This window comes from Eimeria tenella, genomic scaffold (genome assembly GCF_000499545.2).
Source record: "Eimeria tenella Houghton genomic scaffold, Eth_scaff299, whole genome shotgun sequence".
Taxonomy (NCBI): Eukaryota; Apicomplexa; class Conoidasida; order Eucoccidiorida; family Eimeriidae; genus Eimeria; species Eimeria tenella.
Genome location: NW_013544263.1, coordinates 1 through 10,000, shown reverse-complemented (window position 1 = coordinate 10,000; position 10,000 = coordinate 1). Strand labels below are relative to the sequence as shown.

At 59.3% G+C, this 10,000-nt stretch overlaps 3 protein-coding genes across 3 annotated transcripts in view; 1 reads left to right on the top strand and 2 right to left on the bottom strand.

The window, feature by feature from the left end:
- Positions 1–30, bottom strand: part of ETH_00032585 (uncharacterized protein) — a gene marked incomplete at both ends in the record, with an annotated part of 1,375 nt that extends 1,345 nt beyond the window's left edge. The window contains one exon of the mRNA XM_013379426.1: positions 1–30. This exon is cut by the window's left edge and continues 130 nt beyond it. Coding sequence (XP_013234880.1) covers positions 1–30 — 30 coding nt within the window.
- A 1,141-nt stretch (positions 31–1,171) lies between these two features.
- ETH_00032580 (uncharacterized protein) lies at positions 1,172–3,194 on the top strand (the record flags this gene model as incomplete). Its single annotated transcript, XM_013379425.1, has 3 exons — positions 1,172–2,595; positions 2,704–2,785; positions 3,105–3,194. The coding sequence occupies 3 exons, from the start codon at positions 1,172–1,174 to the stop codon at positions 3,192–3,194; spliced, it is 1,596 nt and encodes a 531-aa protein (XP_013234879.1).
- A 1,076-nt stretch (positions 3,195–4,270) lies between these two features.
- On the bottom strand, positions 4,271–8,292 carry ETH_00032575 (uncharacterized protein; the record flags this gene model as incomplete). Its single annotated transcript, XM_013379424.1, has 4 exons — positions 4,271–4,624; positions 5,171–6,603; positions 6,686–7,499; positions 8,290–8,292. The coding sequence occupies 4 exons, from the start codon at positions 8,290–8,292 to the stop codon at positions 4,271–4,273; spliced, it is 2,604 nt and encodes an 867-aa protein (XP_013234878.1).
- Positions 8,293–10,000: the final 1,708 nt, after the last annotated feature.

Sequence of the window (10,000 nt, the reverse complement as noted above, 5' to 3'; positions counted from 1 at the left end):
CACTTCCCCCGGAATCAGCGGAGTCGCCATTGCTGCTGCTGCTGCTGCTGCTGCTGCTGGCGTTGCTGCTGCTGCTGCTGGTGGAGCGGGCGCGGCTTCGGACCGGGAGCAGGGTGATGCGCCTTTTTTTATAGGTGCGGAGGGGAGAGGAGCTGCTGATGAGGAGGCAGCCCGTGCTGCTGCTGCTGCTGCTGCTGCTGCTGGTCGGGGATGTAGGGGGGCTGCCAAGGTTGGGTAGGGCCACCCTGCTGCTGCAGCACCTGCTGCGGAGCCGCTGCAGTTTTGGCTGCAGGAGAAACACTGTCTGCTGCTGCTGCTGCTGCTGCAGGGTCTGCTGCTGCTGCGCTGCCCAGGCCGTCTCGATGCTGCTGCCTCGTAGGTGCGGGGAGTTCGGGGAGACCTGGAAAGCCCAAAGGCAGCAAAATAAGTTCTATTGCTACTGCTGCTGCGGCTGCTGCTGCTGAGGCCACAGAGGCAGCGGTAAAACGAGATTCGAAGGCGTGCAACTATTGCTGCGGGGCCGGCACTGCTGTTGCTGCTGCTGCTGCTGCAGCTGCTGTTGCTGCTGCTCCACAAGCCAAAATGTACCTTAAAAATGTAATGCAGGTTTTAAAAACATAATAGATTCAGCCAAGAATATGGTCAAGTCCCAACTGTTGCTCTAAGAGTAAGCAGAGCCACCAGTGTGACAACGCCTAGGGGCCCCTGCTGAGGCTGCCGCTGCTGCTGCTGCTGCTGCTGCGGCTGCAGTTGCTGCTGCAGCTAGATTATACAAGCTCCAGCAAAAACGTTTGCTGTAAACCCAAACGTAATAGCTATTTCTTTTCCTTTTCTTTACCTCTGTCAAGCGCCAGCAGCACTAGCAGCAGCAGCAGCAGCAGCTGAGGCCCCCCAAGACCCTAGGGGCCCCTGGGCCAGTGAAGTAGTGTCTTGCTGCTGCTGCTGCTGCTGCTGCTGCAGTTTAGGAGCAGCTAGCTTCTTTGGCAGGAAATTCTATCGAAGTTTTCAAGGTAAAGGGCTCAAGGAACGGCGCCTACTTTCCCGGGGCGAGTGTTTAGGGTTTAGGGTTTAGGGTTTAGGGTTTGGAGTTTAGGGTCTGCAGTGTAGGATTCAGGAGGCTCGAGAAGGGCCTCCAGGGGCCCCCGGTGCCCTCCTCAATGGAAGTCCCCCAATGCAGTCCGCAGCTGCAGCAGCAGCTGCGGCAGCAGCAGCAGCAGCACGTGCCCGCTGCCGCGCTGCTGCAGCCGCTGCAGCAGCGGTCACCCGTTCAGTAGCCGCCTGTGCCGTTGCTCAAGCGCCACACGCAGCAGCAGCAGCACCTGCAGCAGCTGCTGCTGCTGCAGCAAGCCGGCAGCAAGGAAGACGAATATGCCTTCCTGTGGGGCCGCTTTGCGGTGCCGCAGCAGCAGCTGCCCTCCAACGGCGCTGCAGCTCAACTGCAGCAGCCGCCTTGTCTGCGGCAGCAGCATCAGCTGCAGCAGCAACACGAGCTGCAGCAGCAAAACCACAAGCAGGAACACGAGCTGCAGCAGCAACACCAGGTGCAGCAGCAACATCAGCAGCGGCAGGCGCCCCAACCCGTGGCCCAGTGATTCCTGCATGCCACCTTTCTGCTGCTGCTGCTGCTGCTCGCTTTGCGCTGCAGCGGCAGCTCCACGATGCTGCCTTTTGGCGGGAGCTAGGAGCAGCAGCAGAGTCTTTGCTGCAGGCCGTTGCTGCTGGCCAGCACACTGAGCTGCCAATCAGCAGCAGCAGCAGCAGCAGCAGCAGGTCCCGGGTCAGGGCGCTGCCGGTGTGCCGCAGCAGCGATGTGGCGGAGATCATGTTGCTGCTGACGCAGCGGCAGCAGCAGGCGTCCTCAGCAGCAGCAGCAGCAGCGCCCGCAGCAGCAGCAGCAGCAGCAGCAGCGTGGCAGGTGGATGTGGCAAACATCGGTTTGTGTCTGTCTCTGCTTGTCAACAGCTTCAAGCAAATGCGGGTTTATCCTTTGGGACTATTTGCTGCAGCAGAAAGAGCAGCACACATTTATCTGCAGTCTTTTTCTCTTGGGGAGTTGTCTCTCATTTGCTGCTCCTTTGCTGCTGCTGCTGCTGCTGCTGCCGCCGGCGGCGGGGACGCTGCTGCTGCTGGCGGCGCTGCTGTGCCGTCCGTCAGCTTCATGCTCGCAGCAGCAGATTACTGCGCAGACTCGGCAGCAGCAGCAGCAGCAGCAGCAGACACTGACGCTGCTGCTGCGAGCAGCAGCCGGTTCTTCGCGCTGCCGCCGAAGCTGCAGGCCGCCGTCAGCTGCAGCAGGCCAGCAGCAGCAGCAGCAGCAGCAGCAAAGTCTGCTGCTGCTTACTATCACTTTGTGTCTTGGTGCCATTTGCTGGGGGCATTTGCCCGCTGCAGCATTTCCCACCAGGGCCTCTTCGAGGCGGGGGCCCCCCACTTGTGCGCAGTGCTGCAGCAGCACCAGACGCACCTGCTGCTGCTGCAGCAGCAGCAGCAGCAGCTGTCGCTGCTGCAGCAAGCCCGCAGCAGCAGCAGCAGCAGCAGCAAACAAATCGTAACTCCGGGGGCCCTTCTTGCAAAAGCCATCAGCGCTTATGCCACGTGAGGTTCACTCAGTCCATGCAGCAGCTGTCTGTACACCCGAAGCTATGGAAAAGCAAAAGTCCTAGCTGATTGCTGCTGCTGCTGCTGCTGCTGCTGCTGCTGCAGATTTGGCTTCTCACACCGCCGGCTCCTGCGCTGCGCCGCTGACAGCGTTGCGCTCGTCTCTTTCACCGATGATCAGCTGAAGGTTCGATGGGAATATATTGCTGCTGCTGCTGCTGCTGCACCTGCTGCTGCTGCTGCTGCTGCAGTTGTTACTCTCCTTACGCTGCCGATGAGGCGCTTTTTGTTGCGTTTGCTGCTGCGAAACCGATGCTGCTGCTGCAGTGGAACCGATGCTGCTGCTGCAGCTGTGCGTCATTTGTTGTTGCTGTTGCTGCTGCTGCCGTTTACTCCACGCTGCTGCCTCCATTTATCGTAGCTGTTGCTGCTGCCTGATATAGCCCATGCTGCTGCGGGATGCTGCTGCTGCTGCTGCTCGTGCTGTTGCTGCTGCTGTTCTTCAGACTCTAAGAGACTCCATGGTGCGGCTGCAGCACCATGACCCGCTGGTGGCAGCTTTAGCGCGCACTCGCCTTGGCAGCAAAAGTCGCTAGGGCAGCAGCAGCAGCAGCACCAGCAGCAGCAGCCGCAGCAGCAGCAGCAGCAGCAGCGACCACGACGGCAGCCATGCTGGCGGTTGAATTCTTGTTCTGTAGCTGCTGCTTCGCAGCAGCTTCTCTTGCTGCTGCTGCATCTGCTATCAGCTGTACACACACCGTGGCTCCTGTGGCTCTTCGTGACTGCAGCAACAGCAAAGCTGAAGCTGCTGCCATTCTTGCTGCTGATGCAGGCATACAACAGCAGCAGTAGCCGCCGCAGCAGCAGCAGCGTAGCTAGCAGCAGTAGCAGAATGCGGTGCAGTGGACAAGCTGACCTTTTTGCCGTAGACAAGCAGGTCGCCTGCAGCAGCAAGTTGCTGCTGCTGCAGCAAGTTGCTGCAGCAAGTTGCTGCTGCTGCAGCTTTTGCTGCTCTTCTCGTTTGCAGCGCTGAAGCCAAACCCCTCTCCTGGCTGGCAGCCTTCTGCTGCAGCTGGAGGCCCCAACACAACTTATCTCAACTATTTAAACCCTATGGGGGCCCCCAGCTTCGGGGGGCCCCCATTTAATCTGTTAATTCCTTTCGGCCGCTTCTTAAGGTCCCCCCCTTCTCTTGGGGGCCCCCCTTCTCTTGGGGGCCCCCCTCCTTTTTGGGGCCTCCTTTCTCTTGGGGGCCCCCCTGCTCTTGGGGGCACCCCTTCTCTTGGGGTCCCCACTGTTCTTGGGGGCCCCCCTAGCCTGTTGGGTTCTGAGGGGCCCCTTAGGGTTTTCTAGCTGCTGGGGGCCCCCCTACTCTATTGGTATTGTAGAGTCTAGGGGGCCCCCTAAACCTCTGGGGGCCCCCTAAACCTCTGGAGGCCCCCGAGCCCGTCAAGTTCTTTTTATTTCTTAAATATTTATTTAGTTGTGTTTTCTCACTAAAGCAGCAAACAAGACTGAGACAGCAGTGCCCGAAAGCAGCTGCACGCATGCGCTAATTTGCTGCGGCAGCGGTGGCAGAGAGCAGCAGACATGAAGCAGCAGCAGCAGCAGCAGCAGCAGCGGCAAATTTTTTCCAGCGTTTCTGTGGGGGTTTGTAGCGTGGAATGGCGAGTCAAGAGGGTGTCTTGCTGCTGCTGTTGTTGCTGCGCTTGCTGCTGCTGTTGGTGCTGGTCTTGCTGCTGCTGCCGCCGCCATTAGCAATGTTGCTTCTGCTGTTGCTGCTGCTGCCTGCGCCGCTGTTGGCGTTGCTGTTGCTGCTGCTTCTGTGGGGCTGCTTCTGCTGCTTCTGGCGATGGTAGTCAGCCAGCTGCTGGCGCAGCAGCTGGCCCCTTTGTTCTCTTCTTTTCTCCTTCAGCAGCAGCTCGCTGCAGTTTTGCCGCTCCCGCTGCAGCAGCACTTTCACCATTTCTATTTGCTCTTCAAGCCGGCGCTCGTGGAAGACCTGAATGGCCCGCTGGCGCTCCAGCTGAAGCAACAGCAGCAGCAACAGGAGCAGCGGCAGAAGTAGCAACAGCGACGGCAGCAACAGCAACTGCAGCAGCAGTAACTGCAGCAGCAGCGCCAGAAATAGCAGCAGCAACAGCAGCAGCAACATCAGCAGCAGTAGCTGCAGCAATAGCTACAGCAGAAATAGCAGAAGCAGCAGCAGCAGCAGCAGCAGCTGACACCCTGCACTGGGGCACTGTTCACTTCGGCTAGCGGGCTAGCAGCCTGCTCCAGTCGGTCAGCTAGCTAGCGGCTGGCTAGCTAAGTATTTGGCTAGCTAGCCAGCCAAACAGCTAGCTAGCCATGGCCAGCCAAGTGTTTGGCTAGCTAGCTAGCGGCTGGCTGGCTAAGTATTTGGCTGGCTAGCCAGCCAAATAGCTAGCCAGCCATCCTACTAAGCGGAGGATTCTGGCTGCTACGGGCTGCGTGCAGCAGCAAGCAGCAAAACGCTGCAGCAGCAGCAGCAGCAGAAGGAGCAATAACAGCAGCAGCTGCTGCAGCAAAACACTGGACGCCGGCTGTTCACCTGCGCTGCCTGGGCGGCTTTGATTCGGTGCTGCTCCTCGAGTGTCTGCAGCAAGGGCAGCAGCAACAGCAGCAGCAGCAGCAGCAATTGATCACATGGAAATTTGCTGCCACATCCGCTCGAGACAGAGCATGATAGGCAGCTGCTTCTAGTGCGGCTGCTGCTGCTGCTGCTGCTGCTGGCTGCAGCAGCCAGGGTATATCTTACTGCAACAGTGTTGCAGCCCGGCTGTGCGTGCTGCAGCAGCAGCAGCTGCTCCGGCAGCAGCGGCTGAATTTTGGGGGTGCTTTGAGCCAAAGGTGTGGTGAGGCAAATTGAGAAAGGGCCTTCCCCCCCCTTCCAGTTTTCTTTAATTGCTGCTTGCATGCGCTGCAGCAAAGTTGCTGCTGTTGCTGTTCCTTCCTCTGCTGCCGCTGCTGCTGCTGCTGCTGCTGCTGCGGCTCCTGTCGCGCGCAGCGCGCCTTCAGCGCCTTCTGCTGCTGCTGCGGTTGCTGGGTCTTCGCAGCTTGGCTGCACTGCTGCAGAAGCAGCTGAGGCAGCTTCAGAGCTCCGCGACAAGCTTGCTGCTCCTTCCTCTTCTTGCTGCTGCAGCTCTTGCTGTTGCTGCTGCAGCTGCTCTTGCTGCTGCTGATGCTCATGCTGGGGCTGCTGCTCTTGCTGCTGATGCTGCTCTTTGGGCATACCTTGACGGCCGTGCGTCGCCACCCCACCCGTGCTCCGGGTCTTGTGCAGCTGCTGCTGCTGCTGCTGCCGCTGCTGCTGCTGCTGCTCGCCAACCCACCTCTGCATGTGCTGCACAGTGGCCTCAGTTGTCCTGCAGGGCCCACTGGGGCCCCCCAGAGGCCGCTGCAGCGGCTGCAGCAGCAGCTGCCGGCAGAGCAGCGAAGCATTGCCCCCGCGGAGTGGGGGGAGGCCTTTTGCTGCAGCCCGGGGGTTGCTGCTGCTGCTGCTGGGTGCGCAGCAGGAAAGCAGGCCTTTGCTGCTGCTGCTGACAGTATTGCAGTTGTTGGTGCTGCTGCTGCTGGTCCTGTTGTCGCTGCTGTTGCCGTTGCTATCGACAGTGCTCCGGTTGTTTTTCTTGCTGCTGCTGCCAGTGCTGCCGTTCTTGCTGCTGCTGCTGCTGCTGCTGCTGCGCCGTGCACCAGCTGCAGCAGCAGCAGCAGCAGAAGCAGCTGCTTCTGGAGAGGCCAGCTGCGAGGCCGCTTCTGTAGAGTTTCCGTTGTCGACTGCGCATGACGTTGCTGCTGCTGTTGTTGCTGTTGTTGCTGCTGCTGCTGCTGCCGGCTGCAGCTCACCTACGCTCCACTGGACCTCTTGTGCTTCTGCTGCTGCTGCTGCTGCTATTGCTGCTGCTGAGGCTCTTCTCGAGGAAGACGGTTCGGAGCCTGAGGCTGCAGACAGCGGGAGCCGCAGCGCGGGAGTACCAGGTTGCCCTGTTTGCTGCAGCAGCACAAGCAGCGGCAGCGGCGACAGCAGCAGCAGCAGCAGCGACAGCAGCAGCAGCTAATCACGTACAGACACTAAGTGCAACGGAAGCTTGAGAAGCAAAAGAGTCTTCAGCAGCAGCAGGACTAGGGGCTTCCTCTAACGAGTGTCGAGGCCTTCCCTTGAATCTGCGTTGCTGCTGCTGCTGCTGTCGAAGCAGCAGCTGCTGCTGCCTGTGCTGATGGCTGTGTCTGTGGGGCGGCGGGTCTGGCGGGTGCAGCAGCAGCTGCCTCTTCCTGCGCTGCTGCTCCTTCTCCTCCCTGAGCCGCCGCAGCAGCAGCTGCTTGCGTCTTTGCTCCTGCTGCTGCTGCTGCAGCTGCCGCAGGGCGTCAGCTTTTGCTGCAGCAAGCATGCGGCGGTACCAGGGCCTGAAGTGTTCTGTCCTTCCCTCTTGAAGCATTCTAGAGAACGAGAGGCGCAGCAGCAGCAGCCGCAGCGTAGCAGCGTCCTCTTCGCTGCTGCTGCTGCTGCTGCTGCTGGGGCTGCTGCTTCTGCTGCTGCTGCTAGTGCTGAGGAAGGAAGCCGCCGCCGGTGCCAAGTCAAGCCAAAGCCTCTCATTGCTTTTTAGAGGGAGGAGTGTCTGCTGCTGCTGCGGCTCTTCACCCGTGCCTTCCTGCTGCTGCTCCCGCTGCTCCAGGCCCTGCTGCTGCTGCTGCTGCTGCTGGGCCTCCTCCTGTTGCTGCAGCAGCTGCAGCTGCTGCTCCGGCAGCGGGAGGGAGCAAAGGCTGCAGCGGGTGTCAGGGCGAGGGCGAATTGCTGCAGCGCGCAGCAGCAAACCTCTCAAGAGGTCTTCTACAAAAGCAGTGGCTTCAGCTTCTTCGACTGCGCCCAACAGCTTATCTGCCTACAGCAGCAGCAGCAGCAGCAGCAGCAGCACCGAAACCAACAGCAGCAGCACCAAACCAACAGCAGCAACAGCAGCAGCAGTCGCGTAAGAATCAGGGACTTAGCAGCAAGAATAGCTGCGCAAGCTGTGGGCTGGGGAGAAGCATTCGCCGAGCTACTTAAGCTTGTGGCTAGCTAGCTACACAGTTGGCTAGCTAGCTACTTGGCTAGCCAGCCAGCTAGCTAGCTAGCTAGTTAGCTAGGCAGTCGTGCTAGAGGGGACTAACTAGCCAAGCAGCCAGCTGGCCAGTTGCCCTTCTGCTAGCTAGCTAGCTATCTGGCTAGCCGAGCTATGGCTGAGTAGCTAGCTAGCTAGCTAGCTAGCTAGCTAGCTAGCTGCAGCAGCAGCTAGAAGGCTCGCCTTAAGGAATTCTCCCAAGGCGGAGGCCATTCGTTGGGCCCCTGGCCAAAGGGGGCTTGCTGAGGGGCCCTGGGAGGCTGCGCTTTCTTCTGGCGTGCCTGTCTCCTAAGCAGCAGCAGCAGCAGCAGCAGCAGCAGCAGAGACAGCAGCAGAGTTCATGGGTCGCCAGCCAGGACGCTGCCAAGTGGTTCTCTCCTTCTGTTTCGCGACTTTTAATGCCACTAGTGTGGCCTACTGCAGCTGTTGCTGCTACAGTACGTCCTGCTGCTGCTGCTGCTGCCGCTGCTGCTACAGCACGTGGTGCTGCCGCTGCAGCTACGGCACGTGCTGCTGCTGCGGCAGCAGCAGCAGCAGCAGCCCTTGCGGATGTGCTGGCTGCGGCGCTCACCATTGCCACTGCAGAGCAGCAGCAGCATCATCACTGCAGGCTCGCTTGGCTCGAGCTGGCTGGGCAGAGCAGTGTTGTTTGAAATAATTGTTTTATTCTTTTTAAATTTATTTTATTATTTCGCTTTCTTTTTCAATTTATTTTATTTAAGTCCTATGTTTGGCTGCTGAGGCCGAAGGCAAAGCCAGAGGTGAAAGATGCAGCAGCTAAGAGGGAACTTGCCCTGCAGCTTCCGAGAGCACTAGGTGAATTAAAAAGTCGGCACTACGTTGGCCTTGCTGCTGCTGCTGCTGCTGCTGCTGCTGCTAGCGAGCGCTGCGCCCGCCGCATAAAAAGAGCGGCTGAAATGAGCCAGGTGTACATACACCGCAGCAGCAAATGTGCCTACCGTAGCCCTCAAAGCGATCCCACAACTGGCTTCGCTTTTTGTCTGCAGTTGCTGCGGTGGCTGCTTCTCCCGCTGCTGCTGCTGCTGCTGCTGCTGCTGCCGCTGCTAGGCTGAGGTGACTCTGGGGCTGCTCGCTGGCTGGCTGCAGCCCCTTTTCACGCAGTAATCTCACGAATTAGCCAGAAATACGTTATTATTTTCTAAATTAAATTGAAATTCTATTTTTTTGCTGCTTACTTTATCAGTTTTATCACTAAAAAACCGAGTTAACACTTGCTGCCACCCGGCGCCGGCGTACGGCCGCCGGGACCGCTCTAGCTGCTGCTGCTGTTGCTGCTGCTCCTTCTATTGTGGCCCTTGTTATTGTTACTGTTTACTTGTCTGCATTTTGCACGCATGCAGGCACTCAACGACAGTTTTGTTGCTGTTGCCGCTGCTCTTGCTTCCGCTGTTGACGTTGCTGCACCGACTGCAGCAGCCGCCGCGGCAGCAGCTGTTGGTGCTGCTGCTGTTGCTACTGCTGCTGCTGTTTCTGCTGCTGCCCAATACTGCGTAGCTATGCTTGTCTAGATGCGGCACTTGAGCAGCTGTAGGCTGGACATACCACCCAAGTTCACAGAGAAATGTGGGGCTTCCTGCTGCTTCCCTATGCAGCAGCAGCAGCAGCAGCAACAGCAGCAAGCAGCAGAAGCACCTGAACTGATCGCACTCGGCTGCTGGTCGGGTCAGGCTAGCCTCTGCGCAACTCGAAACCCTAAACCCTGAACCGTAAACCCTAGAGTTGCGTATACGAGGCGCCGTGGCAGCGGACGCGAGGGGCTGTGGGGCAGCAGCAGGTGCAGCAGCAGCTGCTGCTGCAGCAGCTAAAGTTGGACAAGGAAGTTTGCTGCTCGGGTCTTATAAATTGTGAGCAATAGAGACAAAGGAGAGTCTCCTGCGGGAGCAGCAGCAGGGCCTCCGCACTAAGGGGCCCCCGCCCTTCCTGTGTCTGGACTTAAAATTTGCACATATACTATGTCAAGTAGCTAGCTGCAGCTAGCCACAGCTAGCCACAGCTAGCTGCAGCTCGCTGTGGCTGACCAGCGCCAGCCGCAGCAAGCCAGCAGCAGCAGCAGCAGCAGCAGGTAGCTGCCTGCAGCAGCAGCAGCGAGCTGTTGGGAGGAGTATCGCGTTGCGTTTAGAGCGCGCCCAGGGCGGGCCACGGCATCTGAGGTGTCTGTACACTGTGGGCATTCCCGAGGGTTTGTGGGGCCCCCTCCTCCCCGGGCATTTCCTCCGCGTCTTCGCCCCGCCCCTCGAGTGCCCCCCGGGCCCCCCCGGGCC